The sequence below is a fragment of the Hylobates moloch genome, unplaced genomic scaffold (assembly GCF_009828535.3).
Source record: "Hylobates moloch isolate HMO894 unplaced genomic scaffold, HMol_V3 SCAFFOLD_9, whole genome shotgun sequence".
In the NCBI taxonomy this organism is placed as follows: domain Eukaryota; kingdom Metazoa; phylum Chordata; class Mammalia; order Primates; family Hylobatidae; genus Hylobates; species Hylobates moloch.
The window spans coordinates 79871747-79893785 of NW_026652284.1; the positions used below are offsets into that span (position 1 = coordinate 79871747).

General features: G+C 35.2%; 1 protein-coding gene across 1 annotated transcript in view; it reads left to right on the forward strand.

Moving 5' to 3' along the window:
• Positions 1 to 22039, forward strand: part of VPS13B (vacuolar protein sorting 13 homolog B) — a 915321-nt gene that overhangs the window by 561468 nt on the left and 331814 nt on the right. The window contains exon 31 of the mRNA XM_032760928.2: positions 10066 to 10269. Within this exon, the coding sequence (XP_032616819.1) occupies positions 10066 to 10269 (204 nt within the window). The remainder of the gene's footprint in view (positions 1 to 10065; positions 10270 to 22039) is intronic.

The following is a 22039-nucleotide window of genomic DNA, read 5'->3' on the forward strand; positions in this document are numbered from 1 at the left end:
TCTCAGTCTGTGCACTTTACCAGCATGCTATACTGCCATTTTGAATTGTCACATATCCAGAAAAGCCTGCTGAGTTAATGACTGAAAATTGCCCATTGGATCCAGTATTTGAAAATTTAAGGATGATACCTGATTGTTCTTGGTTTGAAGAGAAAATAAATGGTGAGAAAATGGAAATATTGAGAGAAAAAAAAGTTTCTGGCTAAAAGAGAATGTGAGAGAAAGAATGTAGTAGCTAGGAGAATGCAAGGACTTAGGGAGAGAGTGTGTCTCTCTGTCTCTTTTTAGAGTGAATAACTAGAGAGAGGATAACTTGAACGTGTTTTTAGCCACGAGAGAAAAAGAAAAAGGTGATTGACTAAAATCTTCATGTGAAATAAAGGAAATAAAGAAGTAATACATTCGACTTTGTAATTCATTCAACTTTCTAATTCATTCAACTTTCCTGTATTAAAAGCCTGCCATGTGCCAGGCCCTGCACTTGTTGCTGTGTACATGGAGGTGAGAGAAAAGAACATAACCCAGCCTTCAAGGGTGGAGTGAATTAACAGAAACCTTAGCCTTGAGGAAGAAAAGAGATGCTTCCTCTAAGTAGTTCAGTGAAGGAAGCAAATACGAATTCTTCTGTTTGACAAGTGAAAAATCCTTAGATTTTTGGGGACCTTATCTATGCTTACCTTGGTTCAGATAGCAGAGATATAATGCTCAAATTTAGAGAGCTGTGATGACCCAAATATCAGAATGTGGTTTTAAGAATCAATAGAGATGCTAGTTTAGATTAAAAAGGGAAAAGAGGGCATGTTCCTCAGCCTAGTCCAGACCTTCTGAATCATAATGTCTAAAGATGGGAGCTGAATATTTTGAACAAACTCCCTGGGTGATTCTTCTACACTCTGAAGATTAGTACCCCTGCCCTAATCATTGGTGATGGAACTCAGCATTGGTTTCAGTCTGACAGACAATTATATCCCCTGTCCTATTTACTCTCAAAATTACTGTCACTTATGGAGAATTGGTGATAAATATGTAGACATTTAATTTAATCAAGGCATAAAAGTTTTACTTCTTTTTCATTCTTATTTTCTGCCTTATTTAACATTTTGTGGATCTCAATTGAGCTATAAGTGAATGAATTTCACTTCTTTACAGTGAATTCCTGAGATATGCCTATTCAGCAGTGAGTAGTAAATGGTTCAACATGAGCTGTTCCTTATGTAAACATACAAAAGGCCTGACCCAGACTAAATCAATTTAAAAAGGAAAACATTAAAGCTATGTTTCCTGTTATATACTTAAAGTCTTCTTTGGTTCCTTATGATTACATTATTGACCAACTATTGCAGACTTTAGTTTATCCTCCTACACCACCTGCTGAATGGTTCAAATGGTATGGGATAAGAGTTTCGGAAGGGCAAAGCAATTACAATTATAACTCCTACATTGTAGCCAATAAAGCAGTTTTTTGTGCTAAGGGTAAGGAAGTCATGGGCTTCTTGATTCACCCCCTTTCCTGATTTGAATTGCTACAAGGTTTTAAAGGCTGCAATAAGAAGACAGCAAAGTTCATAGAGCTTTTAGAAGTATGTGAAGTTGAGACCAGAAAATTTAAGTCCTGTTTATGATAGCAAACATTTCTAGTAAACATTTAATTAGTAAATGAAACAACAATATAAGGCTTTTTTATTATAAGATGTTTACATTGTATTTTTTAAGGCAGACATTGTTAACATTAGGCATTCTGGTCCTCACCATAGGACCAGCTATAGTCCTTTACCTATGATTAGCTACTTAGTAGAGTATCATTCTATTATAATTCTTTGCTCTAATTATTCTGCAACTGTTATTTGTGCTAGGAAAACTTGGTGTACTAAATCAAAGTTCTCTTGAATAAATTATACTTTCGTTTTTGGCATTGTAATCAGAATGTTTTTCACTCCTACCAGTCTTATTTTTAAGTTATAAAGTTCTTTGCTTAGGGCCAATAGCATTTTAAAAGTTGTAAAATTGTAAAATGATTTTCAATCTTTGAAAAAATAAAAGTAAATTATTTGTGAATCTTGTGTCTGTAACCATTTACCAAAAACTTTAAAAAAACTCGTGTGCCATGAGATGTGAAATATCTTTCAGAAGACATCTTGCATTAATAATGCTTAATGAAAGTTAATGTACCCCATAAATTTATACATTATGATTTTTCATTAAAAATAAAAATTTTGAAAAGCTAGCATATGGTATTTGAAAACATTTTGAATATGTTTTCTTAATTTCATATTGAAAAAGCAAAAATGCTTTTAATATTTCATAATAACTGAAATTGGTTTTAAGTATGTATAGGACAAAACAGGAGTATATCTTACACATTAAAAAATAGAGATTAGTGACTGTTTCAAGTTGAGGGAAAAAAATCCTATTTTTTGGAAAATGAAGTAAATCAGTGCATTACTACTGTATTTTCTTATAATGATAAAGAAAAATAAATCTTGGGGATTATGTAATAAGAAAGAAAAATCAAAGTTTTATCTGCCTGAAAAAAACTATCCTGTATTTGTTTTATTAGACAAAAATTAAACCAAACTTGTAAATTTTATACATATTAGCTAATTCTTCAAAATATAATATTTTATTAACTCAAACCAATAAGCTAAATGGTCTACCTTTATAATTTGTAATAGAAATTTTCATTTGTACTTGGAAAACTATCTACAGAGGAAATACATTGATGTTTCCTGGTTTTGATAGCTCAAGAGACTAAGATTGTTGAAGAAACTGTGTTTTAAAGATGCAAGAATATTTTTATTTCGCCTAAATTTTCCACAATAAACTTTCTTGGCTTAGAAAGTAAGAGGTTTATTGCATACTAACCAGCATACTGTTAAAACACTGTTAAGTTGATGAAACAGATCAAATTAGAAAATGTGAGTAGAATTCATTGAGTTTGATTTATTAAATTGAGTATCACTGGTGTTCTCTGCTCAGCTGTTGTTTCTTTTTAGAATCCTAGTATATGCTTTATCCAGCTAAGTCTGTCTTATTCTCACTTTCCAATCATTTTACTTCTATTCGACATTTTATACAGAGTCTGAGGAAAGATTTCAAAGTAGGGTTTTTTTTTTTCCTGACAATTTTTGAACTTTTTATGATGTGATGACTTCTGTGCCAGGCTCTCTATATTTATCTCACTTAATTTTCATAATTAAGACAAAAACCCACGTTTTTCTCTCCTCTTGGCTATTGTGCTACTACAGAATTTATGCAACCTATTTGGCAGGGGAGAAAATGCCAGTTTGCAAGGCAAGCCCATCTTGTGGGCTGCACCTCTTCCTCAAACACTGGGCCTCATACAAGTCTCTGATACTTGGTACAAAAGGGCGTGTCTTTGGCTGGAAACCTCCATGCCTTATACCATTGCTTTCTCCCCTGCCTCTCTCCAGGCCTGCTGTTCAGAGCCTTTTCAGGGTTTCTAGATGTGCTACTGCCTCATATCTTTCAGCCTTTAAACCTGCTATTTCCTCTGCTGGAGATTCTTTCTTGTATGAAATGAGATAACTGGGCTCTTTTGAACTTGTTTCTATGTTGCCTTACTCTTTCCTGGGTCTCCCAAGTCTGGGTCAGGTGTCCCTTCTATGTGCTTCGAATTTTATTTTATACATAACCTTTTGGAATATTAAGTGTTGTATAATTGCCTCTAAATCCCACATTAGACTTTAAGTGTTATGAGGGCAGGGACCATCCAGGGACCTGTTATTCTTAGGGCCTATCACAATACCTAACATACAGTGCCCAATAAATAATGCAAGTCAGGTCACTGGAGGAAGGGCTGTTTTGATAGGATAATATAATTTTGACAGTCCTGACTAAGGCTATGAGTAGAGAAGAATCTGGTTGCTTTCTACCACTTACTACTTTACTAGCAGTTTTATTTTGTAACAATATGGTTTTAAAAGAGTCATTTTCATGTAGAAAAAGAGTTATAGAAGAAGTAATGTTATATTTGGTAGAAGAAATTAGAGGACACTATATTAATAGAAATATCTTCTAGGGACAGTGACGACTAGGAGAGATGTTTTGTTTTTTTTTTTTTCACAGTAAGCCGTAAAATCTTTGTCCCTATAAATCTTCCTATTCATTTAACTATTTCATCTTCACAACATCCTAGTTATGTTTCCTTTTTTCTTGCAAATATAGTTTATTTTGCCTTCTATCTTTATCTTTTTTCCCCTTTAATGCTAGAAATTTGTCTATTTTTGGCTTTGTTGATCTCTCTTTTTTATTGTGCTCTATATCCTTCCCTCTTTCTTTTAGTTTATTCTACTTCTTATGTTGAGCTTACTGAGCCTTTTTTATTTGCTAAAACTAGTATTTTAGACAATAAATTTTCCTGTAAGTGCCACTTGAACTACATCCTACAATGTTTAAGGCATAACATTTGCTTTTAAGTATTAACTTTTATTATGATTTTTTTGACAGTGGATGACTCATTTAGAAGTGTGTTTTAAAATTTCTAAACATAGGCAGTTTTGTGAATTCTCTTCTTTAATAAAATATCTAATGGAATTGTATTGTGCTCAGAGGATACAGTCTATATGATGCTAATTCACTGAAATGTACTGAGGCTAGCTTTATGGCCTAGCAGGTGGTCGGATTTTATAAATGTTCCTGTGTGCTTGAAAGAAATATGTATTGTCCCATTGTCAGATACTATGTTCTGTAAATGTTCACCTCATCACACATATTATGTTTTTCAATTTTTCTGTATTTTTTTTCTTACCTGCTTAGAGGGTTAAAGTTATCCACCATGGAGGACAGATTTGTCAGTTTCTCCTTGTAGAGCTATCAGTGTTTCTTTTACATGTTTTGAGGCTCTTTTTACAAATAAATTTAGAATTGTCTTAACCTCCAAATGTACTGAATCTTTTGTTTTCAGGCAGTAACTATTTTTAAATAGAGTTAAAGTCTATGTTGTATAATATAATGTAAATATAATTACTTAAGTTTTTTTGTCAAATGTTTGCTTAGTATATATTTTTGCATATGTTGACTCTGTGCCCTAAGGTTTTAGGTGTGTCTCATAAAAAACAGAATATTAACTGATTTATTAAATGCAATCTGACAGTTTTTATCTTTTAATGGGAGAGTTTAAATTATTTATATTTGTGCTGATTATTATGTTTGGACTTTTATTTGTATCTTCTTCTTATGTGCTTTCTACTTGCCCAACTTTGGTTTTTCATTTCTGACATTCTAATTTTTATTTATTTGGAAGTTATATGTTCCATATCTGTTATTTTAGTGGCTACTCTAGCTATGTTAACATGTGTACTTAACAGAAGTCTGAAGTTAATATCTTTTTCTTCTTCTTCAACAATACAAGAAACTTAGAACATTTTATCTCAAATTATCTGGTCCCCTTATTTATATATTATTATCCAGTGTCTTATTTTTGGCCTGTTTTCTCATCACAATTTAGACATCATTATTATTAATTTAAACATAATATATGTTTAGACTTACTCATATATTTACCAATGTCTTCCTTATGATTATTTCTTGGGATACTTCGGGCTGCCTGGATTTAGGGCTTGGCATTTTTCAATAATTGTGGAATAGTTATAAGATATTATCTCTTCAAATATTGCCTCCTCGTTCTGTGTATTACCTCCCTCAAGCTTTAATTAAGCATTTTTTAGATTTCCTCTCTCTATTCTCAATGAATCTTAACCTTCTTTCATTTATAGTATTTCCTTGTCTCTTTGGATTACATTCTGGATTTCATTGGATCTGTCTTTTAATTCACTATCACTTTAGCTGGGCTTCATCTGCTTGAGTTTTATTTTTTTTTCTCATTTGTAGTTCTACATGGTTCTTTTTAAAGTCTTGTTCCCTGCTCATATTTTGAAGATGCTTTTTTACTTTTTAAATAATTATTTTATATTTTATATTTGCTAGTCTGTCCATTGCTTCTGCTGTTGTGTGAATTGTGAATTTTGTCTGTGAGTGTCTCATTTCACTTGGAACCTGATCTGTGGAAGTTCTTTGAGTTGAAATTGATTTCATCCCAAGAGATTGTGCTTTTACTTTTGCCTTTACATGTCATCTGGCAGCACTGTCTACCTGGAGCAAGACTGTCCAGACTGAATTTTTGTTCATACCATATTTGAGACTCAAACTTCCAAGTCCTGGCTCACGATTGCAAAATCTTAGAACATTGTTTTTTGATTTGGGTTTTGTGGGTTGGTTGGTTTTTTTTTTTTCCTCTTTACCCATTAGTAAGGTAAAGACGGGTAAGCTGATAAATTACCTTGTCCATTTCTACATGAGCACGAGGAGAACTGTTGCTTTAAAAAATATATTTTGAAATATAGATTCATAAAGAATTATAAAAAATATTTGGAGAAGTCCTGTGTGCACTTCACCCAGTTTCCCTCAATGGAAACGTCTTGTATAACTATCGTACAATATCAAGACCAGGAAGTTGACATCAGTACAATCAATACACAGTTGTATTCAGATTCTGCCAGTTTTACATGCACTTGTGTTAATGTATATAGTGCTCTATGTAATTTTGTCACATGTAGATTCATGTAACCACCATCACAATCAAGATACAGAACTGTCCTATCACCACAGAGCTCCCTAGAAGGGCCGTTTCTAATCTACCCTTTCACTGCTGGTGACCCTTGGTGATCTCAGCTTTATGTGAATTGTCTTCTATTAAATAGATTCATCATTTGCTTGAGCCCTGAGCTTCATCTCCTCCTGTGCAGTTAACAGAGCAGAAAATCAGTGTCTGCAGGATTTAGCAGAAAACCTTAGAGTAAAAGCCAGCTTTGGCAGGTGCTTTTTTATCATGGTTCCTGGTTTCACATTATTTGGGAGACTTTCCAGCTTCTGTTATTCTGTTATTGGTGTTGGCTCCAGGATGTGTCTGAAAAAATACTTTAAATTTGTTAAAGCAATTTGGTTATGAGAGCCAGGAGGTTCATTCAGAGTTTCTAATATGCCATATTCAGAAATAGGTGATACTAGAAATGTTAAGGAACATTTATCTTTATCGTTTTCATTGCAGTTCATTCATAGAGAAGTGGATTTTGTTTTATCTTGATACTTGTGCATCTGTGATTAGTTGGTGATTTAAATATGCTGTTCATTCAGAATCATATAATATACTTCCATAATAGTCATAAAATCTATAAGGTACTTTATGAATAGTTTTTCAATTACACATACATTTTATTTATCTTTATAATAGTCCTTATATCAAAATAGCTAAAGCACAGAGAAGTTAAATAATTTCTGCAAGCTCATGATCATTGGAAAGTCTGAGACTAAAACTCACATAAATCAACTGCTTATCCTACTTTCCCCAACTGAGATTTGGAAGGTTTTGCAATTAACTTTTAAGTTGGATGTATATACTCAAATATTATAAATTACTCTGAATTTTTTCAAATCAAATATGTCACATATATGTCAATATATCAAATATATAATTTTAAAAGCAAGCAATAAGAAAAAATATAGAAATACTAATCCTAATCCCTAAAAGTTTGAAATTTGAAAATTACCATTTTTGGAAGTATCTGGCTATCACTCAAAATGGAAAGTATTTTTGTATAGGGAAGAAGAACCTGTGGGAAATCATTGACAAATGATGGCAGGAGAAACATAGCTTAATTTAAGTCCAAAAAAAAAAAGGGAAATTTCAAGCCTAAAAGCAATGTAAAACTCTGATGAAACTCGGTGTTTTTGTGATTATAATCTTGTAATTTTACAGTTTTTCCATGTGTCAAGGGAAATAGGAAAACAGTTGTTTATGTTGGGATTAGGTTGATTTGTCTTTTAATATAACACTAATTTTGTTTTCATTTTTTTTCCTTCAAAGGTATTAAAGTATTTTAGTTCACCTTAAAAATATGTTTAGGGAGTTTATTTAAAATGTAGAGAGCATTGGCTGTTTTAAAATAAGTAAAAGTAATGTTTATATGGTGAGTAAAAATCTAGGGAAATAGGTTAGGCCATCAACTGCCTCAGATACTTGCTGGCTACCAGAATTTATGTGGCCCTGATTCAAAAGTTTAGTGTTTTAAAGACTATGTGCTCTTATTGTTGTGTACAAATAGGTTCTCCACCTGAGATTTGTAAAGATTTATGTCAGTACAAATCAGTGAATTGAAACAGCATTTACCTATTGCTAGATAGTATAGATAGTTCCTGACCTCAAGAAATGTGTGGTATATTTGGGAAGACTGATAAGTCAATGTGTTATTATTATATTTACAAGCATAGAGAGACCCTAAGAACAGAGATTTGGGAAAGGGGAGTTTGGAGGAAAGGTGATCAGGAAAAGCTTCATAAAAAAAGTGATAGCTGAGCTGGGCCTTTTAAGAATTAACAGAATTACACCAATATTTAAATGAAACTAGAACATTCTTCTACAGAGAGACTCTCAAAATGCCTCTCCTTCCTACCCGCACTGTCATTCATTCCTTTTCTCTTTACCTTAAGGCAAATTGAAAGGATTAATGGCCCACTTATGAGCCCTATTTCTAATGCAGTTCTTGAGTCTGTATAAAATTTTAGTTCACCTTTCCTGTAATTTTTCTAAGCTAGAAAGGAGAAAACACAGATCCAGCTCCTACCTTAGGAATCATGAGAATTATCCTCAGTTTCTCTGGCTCCTGCTATGGCTTGTTGACCAGTGGCTATTTGTTCCCCTTTTCCCCTGTTCATAACTCCCTCTGACATCTCACTACCTGAGCCGCTTGCTTATTCCACTCAGGTCTTCTCCTTGCTTCTCTCTGTATTTGAATCAATTAATGTCAGCCCTCACCTTGCCTGGCCCAGTCCTGAGCAGCTGGCCCAGACACCCACTGTCTTGAGTCTGAGCAGTCATTCACTGTCCATTATCATTTAACCAGCCTCTGGGAGTGCTTGTTCTGACCTCCACACCTTCTTAGTCAACCAAGGCATAAAGTGAATCAGATTTTGCCTTTTTCTGTACTTTTCACACTAGGACCCAACACTCCCCCCATCACCTCCCAATAATAAGTTTCATTAGTGTTCAACTGATGTAATTAACTTAATTGTATTTTTTCTAATGTCTGTAATTGAAGCTTTTAAAACTATTTCTACTAGTAAGGCTATTTTTATTCTCTTTGTTATTTCAACTTTTCTGCTGATAAAAACTTTTATGGGGGCCAAATACTATTTTTCTTTTGATCATCTACTTTAAAACTTTTCTGAACCAACAAAACTTAACATAAAAAAGCCCCAAATTCAGGCAGACTTAAGTTTTCTCTGGCTCTCAAACTTTGTGCTTCCCACCCTACCTTATTGCCTTGCTATTTTACTCTAAAACCTTCATGAACATTTTTATCTATTTACTTCCTTTAATTTAGCTTTACAGATTATTTTATTTATTTACTTAGCAGTGGACCCAATAGGATCAACGTTGTGTGTTCCAACTCTATATGGGGCAGTAAACCTCACTGTTATTCTACATCAGAAACCTTGTCATTTATCAACAACTACATTTGGGTTATATAAAAAATGAAGAGCAAGGGTTGAAGGGGTGAAATAGATTAAGAAGTCTCCATTACCTTTCCTAACAAGAAATCAAAGCTCAGAGGAAAGTAGATCATTAGCAATGGAAAGGGTTTTGAGTAAAAAACGAAAAACAAACAAACAAAAAACCCTGTATTTGTGTTGTAGTTTTGTCCCATACTAGTTTTGTAACTTTAGCTGTCTTTCAAACTCTGTGAATTATTTTCTCATTTGTAAAAATGGACATAAAATAGGACCTCAGAGCATCTGAAGGATTGAAATCATGTATGTGAAAGTACTTAGAAAAAGAGTAACATGCCAGGAATAACATAATAAATCATTATAGTGTAGATTAAGTGATAACTTTCTGAAACCTTTTTCATAGATGTGCCCCAGTTTATTCATCAGTAATCCAAAGGAAAAAAATGGCATTGACATTATGTTAGTGAACAAAATAAACATAGAATGGTTATTTTATCTGTTTTCTTGTTTTTATTTTTGTTTTTTTCACTGCCTTTACAGGAGAGCCTTGAACTTAGGAATTCTTCGAGATCCTGGATCAGAAATCGAAGACAGACAATACCAAATAGACCTGCAGTCCATCAATATTGGTACTGCACAGTGGGATCAACTAAAACCAGAGAAGGAAAGTGTCTCAGGAGGGGTGGTAACAGAGACGGAAAGGAATTCTCAAAATCCAGCCCTTGAGTGGAATATGGCCAGCAGGTAGGAAATGATTGAGAAACTTTCTACTCTTTCTAATACTTCATTGCCAGAACAGTTGATGATACAATCTTTAGCATGTCCAACCAACCTAAGTATTTTGGTATTGCTTCTGCTTTTCATTATAAACATAAAAAATATTTTGTAATTGTAGCTGATGATTTGGCATGGAAACCTGCTAGTCCTACCAGTGTTACACTGAAATTATTACAAATTTAGGATTATGTTAGCGTAGAAAAAAAAAGCTTACTATTTGTTGAAAGAATCTACTTCAGGCTAAAGGATACACATTTTCCCTTAAAATCTATTGTATTTGGGGTCAATTGTTTGATGTTTAGCCTCTCCTTTTTGCTTATAATAACAAGAAAAAATTAATGAACACTCTGCAAAGTTATGTTTAAGTTAGAGTGTGGGGAAAAACAAGAGTTTCTGGCTCTAGGGTTTTTTCCATCCACTTTAACTAAAAGCACTATGTTCATAGATTTTTGTTAATTTTTTTTTTATTTCAATAGTTTTTTGGGTACAGGTAGTTTTGGGTTACATGGATAAGTTATTTAGGGGTGATTTCCGGGATTTTGGTACACCCATCACCGAGCAGTATACACTGAGCCTAATATGTAGTCTTTTATCCCTCACTCCCCTTCCTCACCACCCCCACCCCCGAGTCCCCAAAGTCCATTACATCATTCTTACGACTTTGCATTCTCATAGCTTAGCTCCCACTTGTAAGTGAGAATATATGATACTTGGTTTTCCATTCCTGAGTTACTTCCCTTAGAATAACGGCCACCAGTTCCATCCAAGTTGCTGCAAAAGACATTATTTCATTCTTCTTTATGGCTGAGTAGTAGACCATGGTGTATATATACCACATTTTCTTTATCCATTCATTGGTTGACGGGCACTTGGATTGTTTACACTTCTTTACAGTTGCGAATTGTGCTGCTATAAACATGTGGGTGCATGTGTCTTTTTCATATAATGACTTATTTTCCTTTGAAAAGATACCTAGTGGTGAGACTGCTGGATTGAATGGCAGTTCTACTTTTAGTTCTTTAAGAAATCTCATAGAGAACATTTTTAAAGGAAGTAGTCCTGAATGTGTACTCTTAACGATTTATAGAGAGTCACTGCCACCTTTCCCAGGCTACTTGTGGTTCTCATCGGAGAAATAGGTAGAATCATTTGCTAGAAAGGCGGTATTAGGCATTAAAGCTACGTACCTTTATATTGTAAAACTAGAGGTCTTTATGATTTTAAGAAAGTATTAATTATTTTTCTTCTGCTTTTCTCTTTATAAAATAGAATCAGTAATACCTGTTGCTTGTAACATACCATGGTGGTTTATTGATTGAATTTCTTGAAAACATCTCCTGAAGACTTTATTGTATGCCTTTTGCAATGCTGATTGCTTTGCTTCTGCCCTTTACTACCAAAACTACATTTGTCCATGTCTTGGCAATAATAATAGCAGCAACATTAATAATGGATTATGCAACGCTTATCACTTTACCCAATTTATTTAACTTAATTTTCACAATAATGCTACCAGGTAAGAACTGTTATTTTCCCTAATTATACATGAAGAAACTGAGGCCTACAAAAGATAAATAATGTATCAAAAACCAAACAGTAAGATATAGTCTGTACTCCTTAGGTCTTTATATGTGATCTTCTCTGTACCTGTAATTGTCCTAACCCACCCTCTTCACTTGCCTAGCTCCTATCATTTAGCAAGCCTCAGAGCAGACATCATGTTTTCTTTTTATTATTATTATTATACTTTAAGTTCTAGGGTACATATGCACAGCATGCAGGTTTCTTACATATGAATACATGTGCCATATTGGTGTGCTGCACCCATTAACTCATCATTTACATTAGGTATTTCTCCTAATGCTATCCCTCCCCCGTCACCCCACCCCACAACAGGCCCTGGTATGTGATGCTTCCCACCCTGTGTCCATGTGTTCTCATTGTTCAGTTCCCACCTATGAGTGAGAACATGCAGTGTTTGGTTTTCTGTCCTTGTGATAGTTTGCTCAGAATGATGGTTTCCAGCTTCATCCATGTCCCTACAAAGGACATGAACTCATCATTTTATGTGTATATATGTGCCACATTTTTTTTTTTTTTTTTTTTATGTTGAATAATAATTTTTTTTTTTTTTTTTGGTACATGTGCACAATGTGCAGGTTTGTTACATATGTATCCATATGCCATGTTGATTTCCTGCACCCATTAACTCGTCATTTAGCATTAGGTGTATCTCCTAATGCTGTCCCTCCCCCCTCCCCCCACCCCACAACAGTCCCCGGAGTGTGATGTTCCCCTTCCTGTGTCCATGAGTTCTCATTGTTCAATTCCCACCTATGAGTGAGAACATGCGGTGTTTGGTTTTTTGTCCTTGCGATAGTTTACTGAGAATGATGTTTTCCAGTTTCATCCATGTCCCTACAAAGGACACGAACTCATCATTTTTTATGGCTGCATAGTATTCCATGGTGTATATGTGCCACATTTTCTTAATCCAGTCTATCGTTGTTGTCTTTGTTATTAAGAACCCAAAAAATACTGTCATGTGTCTTTATACACATGATTATATCCTTTGGGTATATACCATTAAGGATAACTGGTGTGAGATGGTATCTCATTGAGGTTTTGATTTGCATTTCTCTGATGGCCAGTGATGAGCATTTTTTCATGTGTCTGTTGGCTGCATAAATGTCTTCTTTTGAAAAGTGTCTGTTCATATCCTTTGCCCACTTTTTGATGGGGTTATTTGATTTTTTCTTGTAAATTTGTTTAAGTTCATTGTAGATTCTGGATATTAGCCCTTTGTCAGATAGATAGATTGCAAAAATGTTCTCCCATTCTGTAGGTTGCCTGTTCACTCTGATGGTAGTTTCGTTTGCTGTGCAGAAGCTCTTTAGTTTAATTAGATTCCATTTGTCTATTTTGGCTTTTGTTGGCATTGCTTTTGGTATTTTAGTCATGAAGTCCTTGCCCATGCCTATGTCCTGAATGGTATTGCCTAGGTTTTCTTCTAGGGTTTTTATGGTTTTAGGTCTAACATTTAAGTCTTTAATCCATCTTGAGTTAATTTTTGTATAAGGTGTAAGGAAGGGATTGAGTTTCAGCTTTCTACATATGGCTAGCCGAAACTTTAAAGTAGTTTTTTCCAATTCTGTGAAGAAAGTCATTGGTAGCTTGATGGGGATGACATTGAATCTATAAATTACCTTGGGCAGTATGGCCATTTTCATAATATTGATTCTTCCTATCTGTGAGCATGGAATGTTCTTCCATTTCTTTGTGTCCTCTTTTCTTTCGTTGAGCAGTGGTTTGTAGTTCTCCTTGAATAGGTCCTTCGCATCCCTTTTAAGTTGGATTCCTAGGTATTTTATTCTCTTTGAAGCAATTGTGAATGGGAGTTCACTCATGATTTGGCTCTCTGTTTGTTTGTTATTGGTGAATAGGAATGCTTGTGATTTTTACACATTGATTTTGTATCCTGAGATTTTACTGAAGTTGCTTATCAGCTTAAGGAGATTTTGGGCTGAGACAATGGGGTTTTCTAAATATGCAATCATGGTAGACATGTTTTCTAGGAAGCCTTCCCTGAGCCTGTCACAAGACCAAGTTAAGTGGCATTTGTGTGTGCTCCTATTACATCACTTAACATATTTTATTCTAATTACTTATATAACTACCTCTGGGTCCTGAGGACAGAGATCATCGCCATCATGTTCATTGATTTATCCCTAGAACATAGAACTGCTGTATATAAAATGTATTATTGTAGTCTTTCATTGACAAGTGATTGAATGTGCCCCTGAGAAGGGGTGTAAATTTGGGTAAAGAAGCACACATAGCCAGCCATGGTAAATTTCAGAGAGGAATGCAATAATGGAGTCATCAGCATGCAACTTGCATGGCAGCTGGGAAGTGAATATTTTCATCATAAAGGAGGATCTTGGTGGCACACCACAGCATCAACTACACTAATCATAACCTCTAAATATTACATGATAGCAGCCAGCTTCAAGTCTTCCTATTCATTATCTTTACACAATTTTCAGATTTAGGAGGTGCCAGCTTATAAAAGTCACAGGTTATTGTGTCTTAAAAATCACAAATTCTGTCATAACAAAGAACATGAGCCTTATTTTTCTAGGAAATTTTATGGCCACCTAGCCTTAGTTGTATCTCTCCTATTTGTTTTTTAATTCATTTAACTTATGGTTCGTGTATGTGTGTATGTGTTTTAATAATTTATGGAGATAGATTCACATAACATAAAATTAATCATTTAAGGTGAACATTTAGTGGCATTTAGTACATTTACAATATTGAGCAACTACCACCTCTGTCTAGTTCCAAAACATTTTCTTCACCCCAAAGTAAAATCCCTTGCCTGGTAGGCAGTTTGTCTCTATCTTTCTCCCTCCTTCCAGTTCCTAGCAACCACCAATCTGCCTCTAAATTCACCAATCTGGATTTATCCTGTCTGTATGAATTTATGTATTCTGGACATTTTATATAAATAGAATCATATGATATGTGATCTTTTGTATCTGGCCTCTTTCACTTAGCATACTGTTTTGTATATTCATCTAAATTGTAGCATATATCAGTACTTCATTCTTTTTATAGCCGAATAATATTCCACTGTGTGTATGTAAGTAATCCATGATTTATAATGGGTCAGCTTAAGATTTGTCAACTTTATGATGATGCAAAAATAATAATGCATTCAGTAGAAACTGTACTTTGCGTACCTGTACAGCCATTCTGGTTTTCACTTTCAGTACAGTATTCAATAACTACATGAGATATTAAGTGTTTTAGTATAAGCTAGGCTTTGTGTTAGATGATTTTGCCCAACCAAGGCCAATGTAAGAGTTCTGAGCACATTTAAGACAGGCTAGGCTAAGCTATGATGTTTGATTGGTTAAGTGTATTAAATACATTCTTGACTTGTGATGCATTCAACTTACAATGAGTTTATCAGGATGTAACGGCATTATGAGTTGAGAATCATCTGTACACTACGATTTGTCTATCCATTTATCCATTGATGGACATTTGAGCTGTTTCCTTTTTGGCTACTGTGAATAATGTTGCTATGGATATTGCTGTACAAGTACCTGTTTGAGTACCTGTTTTCACATATTTGGCTATACACTTAGGAGTAGAATTACAGGGTCATATGGCAATTTTATGTTCAGCTTTTTGAGAAACTGCCAAACTCTTTTCAACCAGAAAATGGCTGAACCAGTTTGTATTCCCACCAGCAATGTTTGAGGGTGTTCGTTTCTCCGCTTTCTTACTAATACTTACTTTTCTTTCTTTCTCTTGTTTTGTTTGTTTGATTTTTGGTAAGCTAACACATCATCCTACTGGGTGTGAGGTGGTACATCGTTGCGGTTTTCACTTACATCTCTATAATGATTAATGACCTTGAGCAGATTTTTGTGTGCTTGTTGGCTGTTTGTGTATTTTCTTTGGAGAAAAGCTTATTTGTCTGTTGCCCCCCCACTCCCACCCCACGCTTTTTTGAGACAGAGTCTTGCTCTGTCACCCAGGTTGGAGTGCAGTGGCATGATCTCAGCCCACTGTAACCTCTGCCTCCTGGGTTCAACCGATTTTCCTGCCTCATCCTCCCAAGTACCTGGGATAACAGGCACCTGCCACTGTGCCCTGCTAATTTTTGTATTTTTAGTAGAGATGGAGTTTCACCAGCTTGGCCAGTCTGGCCTCAAACTTCTAACCTCAAGTGATCCACCAGCCTTAGCCTCCCAAAGTTCTGGGATTACCAGTGTGAGCCACCGCACCTGGCCTTTTGGCTACTTTTTAATTGAGTTGTTTAACTTCTTGTTGATGAGTTGTAAGAGTTCTTTATTTATTCTAGATGCTATACCCTTATCAGATATATGATTTAGAAAAATTTTTTTATAGTGGATTGTTTATGGTGTGAGGTAAAGTTCCAATTTCATTTTTTAACATATGGGTTTCCTGTTGTCCTGTCATCACTTACTAAAGATACTAGTCTTTCCCCATTGAATGATCCTGTCACCCTCATCAAAAATTGACAAAGACTTTTGATGGCTGTGTGTGGTCAAAAATTAACAGACTTTTGATGGCTCATGCTTGTAATCCTATCACTTTGAGAGGCCAAAGCGGGAGGATCGCTTGAAGCCAGGAGTTTAAGATCAGGCAACATAGTGAGACCTTGTCTCAACAACAACAACAAATTTTTTTTAATTAGCAGGGCATGGTGGCGTGCACCTATGGTCCTAGCTTCTCTTGAGGCTGAAGCAGGAGGATCAGTTAAGCCCAGGAGTTCAAGGCTGCATTGAGCTATGATCATGTCACTTCACCTCCATCCTCGTCAACAGAGCAAAACCCTATCTCAAATAAATAAATGAGTAATAAAAAATAAAGACCTTTAAATGTCTAGTGTATGCCATCAAAGGTCTTTTACACTGGAGAAACAAAATGAAATAATTTCTAATATTATTCTAATATATGTCCTGTAAGAAGTTCAGCATCCAATCAAAGAAACAGACTTGCTATTTAACTATTAGAGTTCAGTGTGAAGAATGCTATGATAGACAAATATAGCATAGTTAGGCTTACAGAAGAAACACATCCAAATCAAGATAAATATATTCCATATACATAGGAGATCTTAGGCACAGGCAATAAGCAAAAAGATAAATTAATGCAACGTTGACATAGGTACAAAATAGTCAATCATTCATTTCTCTTTTTAAAAGAAAAAAAGAGAAATGAATGACTGACTCTGTGGGTAGGGTTTCAGAGAAGGTTTCACAGAGTGCATGGCTTCTGAACTTGTTTCCACAGAGTATGGGTGCCTGCAGAGTAGAGGGAGCATTCTGAAGAAGGAAGCAGTAGATCCAGAGGCTAGAAGTATGAAAGTGTGGCATGTTTCACCCGGCACATAATGTCATGCTTGGCACATAACAGATACCAAATAAAGGCTAAGTTAATTAATGACAGAGTGATGATTAAATAGAGCCAACTAATCAAGAGACTGAATGTGAATGTTTATGAGAGATATTCATTTGAATAACAGAAAATTTTAGATCCGTTGTAGCTTAGTTCTGATGATTAATCTTGACAGACATATAAATAGGACCTTAATATAATTCTGTTTCTGAACAGGTAATGTAGATGAAATTCAAAAGATACAGTGAGAAATAATGTGTTTACTTCCCTGACCAATATTAAACGGCAACCTTTGTAATGATTTTCATTCATTCCTCTGGGTATATTACTCAAATTTTGTCTTTGATTGTGATGTGCTTCTATGTGTATGTTGTGGGGAGTGGGGAGTAGGGAAGTTAAGTGTAGAGAATCATCAGATTTTAAAACTTGAAGATCTTCTGTTCCTAAAACCTTGATTTTTTTTTTCATCCAAAGGAATATATCATGGTTTAATTAAGGCAGCAGAACCAATAGAGTATTACGGAGTAAGAGATTCATTTTAGGCATAAAATCTTACCCAGTTGTAGAAAAAGCTGAGAATTAAGGGTCCAGAAGAGGGAGTTGAAGGATCAAAGTCACAACCAACCCTCCTGAAGCACTTGACATGGTTAAAAACTTTGGAGCTTTCAAGGGAACCTGGGAAACATCCAGCAGCACATCCAACTGGTGGACTGAAACCACCAGAAGGCTGGTAGACATTAATGGGAGGCTGTGGCCTCTGCATCTGGGGTAAGGCCGGGGGGCTGGAGTTGCTGTGTTCAGCAGGGCCAAGAGTCAGGAAGAAGAAGTGGTCACAGACACAGGAAAAGTGAGAACAAGCTAGAATCTGCCAGCACCTTTCCATTGGTCTTTCACTGCATTGAAAACATGAAGACTTGCAAAGAATATTGGCTATTATTTCCCTCCATCTTCCAAATCTTGTTAAGGTTCCTCTTTTACAAAACTCTAAACTCTGAATTAGTCTTAGGAAGTTGTTATAAAACAAAAACTACAGTAAACTAAATTTGAAGTGGTTCTTTGGCTTGCCAAGTGTCACAAAAAATAGAGCTATGTGTAGAACCTTGGTTTCCTTCCTCTTAATAGTCAACTACTTTTCTTCTGCTCAAGGCTCAGACCTCGTAGGCTTGTGCTAAAGTCCACTGTTAGCTAATCACTTTCTTTTTCTTTTTCTCTTAGCAACCATTTTTGCTACATCTGGGTTTATTTTATAATCTGAGGAAATGTACTGATGTCTGCTATGTGCAGTTTGCACATTCAAGTGACTTGCTGCTTTATATGGCTACTAGTGCTTTAGGGGAAGGTGGAAAGTTTATCTCATGATTACCTGAAAGTACCACTAAGTCTTAATTCTCCAAGTTAATATTGATATAATTTTCTCATGTATAATATTTAAAGATATAATTCTAATAGACTTTGCAAAAGTACACTTAAAAGTAAATAATTTTGTTTTTATCATAATAATTTTATTTGTTCCTATCTCTGACTTGATTTTGTTAGGTAATTTATCTTTTAAACTTCATTGTCAGAGAAATAGTTACAGCATATTTGTTTGTTAAAATATTTTTATATACATATAACAAATTACATGTAATAACTCTGTGGGCTTTTTTTTACACATACAAAATTTTAAAAATTGTTGTTACTATGTTTGCTTAGCAAGCTGACTTTGAATCTGACATGACATATTACTAAAATTCATCAGTCTTATACTTCTCAGGATTGGTAACATTGAATATGGGGAACTATGGCTATGTGTAGGCATTAAAATTCCTAAACCATATATTTCTAGCTTTATTTCTGAGAGATTATGACTATTCTCTGTGTCCTTAGATCTCTTTTATTTTTATTTTTTAGACTATTCCCCAAATGTTCACACCGCACAGGAACCCCAGCATAGTTTGATTAGTGATTAATCAAACATAAGATTTTTTCCAGAATTGCACCTGGAATTGTAGATAGGAATATGGAAGGAAAGAAGTTTTCTTTGTTTTAAATTTTCAACCTGAAAAACATCACTTTTATCTTACAAATTTGTGAGGACGTCAAGCTAAGACCTAAGCAAAATTACAGAAGTTAGTCTAATTCTCATACTTTGTAGGTTAATGCCTAGATTGACCTAAACCTACTTGAATGATATGATTTTATAATTTCCTTAAACCTTACCATGCCTTTACATGAAAAATGTGAATTTTTCTTCCTGCCTAAAAAGTTCCTGGAAAGTGAGTGGTAAGGCGAAAGGATTCATGATACAACAGGAGGGAGCAGTTGGTTTTTCTTGCTTAGCAGCCAGCAGATATCTTCTTCCTTACATGTTGGCTGAGAGTGTCCTGTGGCAATATAAAAAGATGGTGTAGATATAACAGGATAGAGATCCTGTCTTGCCTGGTCTTACTCTTCTTTATATCTTAGTGTAGTTACTGACTGATATAGTAGGCACTAAAAAATAAGAAAATGTTTAAATTGTATATAATCATCATGGTAGCATATGATAAAATTTTAAAATCTTCTATATTTTCAATTACTTTACAGTTATCTTACAGCTAAGATGGATAGATAGATAAAGCCTTGATTCATTGAAACCCAACTGACCAAAGCCCTAAATAGCCAGTTTCCCTCCTACGGTGTTTTCTTCTTTTTTTTTTTTTTTTTTTTTGAGATGGAGTCTCACTCTGTCACCCAGGCTGGAGTGCAGTGGTGCAGTCTCGGCTCACTGCAATCTCCGCCTCCTGGGTTCAAGCAATTCTCCTGCCTCTCAGCCTCCTGAGTAGCTGGACTTACAGGCATATGCTGCCATGCCCAGCTGATTTTTGTATTTTTAGTAGAGACGGGGTTTCACCATGTTGGCCAGGCTGGTCTTGAACTCCTGACCTCAGGTGATCCACCAGCCCTGGCATCCCAAAGTAGCGAGAGGCTACTGTGCCCAGCGTGAGCCACTGTGCCCAGCCATGGTGTTTTCTTTTTAAGAGAAGGGGCCAAACAGGATTATATTAAGAATGTATTTTAAAAGCATATGTACAACGTGTAACTTTTATACATTACCCTGTATAATTCTGTGAGCACTGTAACTGGTACAACAGTACATACTATTGAAGGTTACTGGTTTATTTATGAATGACAGGGTCTCACTGTGTCACTTATAGTTCACTGTGTCGTGATCATAGTTCACTGCAACCTCCAACTCCTGGGCTCTAATGATCCTCCTGCCTCATCCTCTCAAAGCGCTGGATTATAGGCGTGAGCCACTGTACCCAGCTATATTATTGAAGCTTTAAAAATGAAATTTTGAAAATCTCCTGACCTTCTCTCCCTTAGTATATTCCTATCTAAATCCTCAACACACAGTTTCTAATGTTCTCTTCTCTGAGAAACTTTCAGCAATACCTCTAGTCGCTCCCTCTTCCATGAAGTTTTTTTTTAAGCTTTTCCTTTGAAAAGGTCTAACAAGTAAAATAAGATGACCGGGAGTTCCAGGTTATAGATATAAACAACTGAAATCAGAGCTGTTATCCATTGGACATCTCAGTAAAATTGAAAAGTTAATATTTTAATTTAGTATGCTCATAAAACTGTCTTCTAGATATTGTAATAAATAGATGTAGCACTTGTGATCTCCATTACAAATATATTAACCTTTGTTTTGTTCTTTTGTTTTGGCAGGAAAGTTTTTGTTGGTGTTTTTTTTTCAAGAATGAGAATATTTTATTTTAACATTATTTAATTTTGCCGAACTAAATTTATACTGATACTTTCTTTAAATGTACCTTAAAAATCATTTCAAGCTGTAGTTCTTGTAGCATTGTGCACAATATGCTTTATATGTCTTTATAGATTAATTCTTTGTGTATATTCAGCACCTTGAGATAAAAGATTAGGTCCCCTATTGAGTATTTCCCACACCTCTCTGTACTTTCCTTATTATTATACTTATCATACCTTATGATTACTTTGTTTAGTTATCTTTCCTGCTAAACTGAATTCTGTGAGAAGCAGCATTATGTATCCATTTTTGCCATTGTTGTTTCAGCACCTAGCAAAGGACCTGGCACCATAGGGAGCCCTCAATCCATGTTTCTCAATTTCAGAGTGATAAATGCTATGAAAATAATATAACTGGGTAATATAATAAGAGTAATTGGGAAATTTCCTTAAATTGGAGCTCAGGGAAGGCCCCTTCTAATATCTGAATGACAAAAATGAGCTATCCATTCAAATACACCTGGAGTGTTTCTGCTGAGAGTGTTTTAGGAAGAGCAAAGACACTTGAGTAGGAACAAGTTGAGCACATTTAAGGGATCATGCCTGGCTGGGAGGAAAGAAGTAATAGCAGAGGAGTTTTAGGGAGAAAAGGGCTAAATAATGAATGGTTTTGTAAGTCAAAGGGAGTTTGAATTTTATTTTAATTGCATTTGAAAGTCATTGGATAGTGCTCCTGTTGAAAAAAAGCCTCTAAATGGATATATACCGATAACTATTATTAATTTTTTTTTTTTTTTTTGAGACGGAGTCTTGTTCTGTCACCCAGGCTGGAGTGCCCTGGTGCAATCTTGGCTCACTGCAGCCTCTGCCTCCCAGGTTCAAGCAATTCTCTTGCCTCAGCCTCTGAAGTAGCTGGGACTACAGGCCCACGCCACCACGCCCGGCTAACTTCTGTATTTTTTGTAGAGATGGGGTTTTACCATGTTGGCCAGACTGATCTTGAACTCCAGGCCTCAGGCAATCCACCCACTTTGGCCTCCCAAAATGCTAGTATTACAGGTGT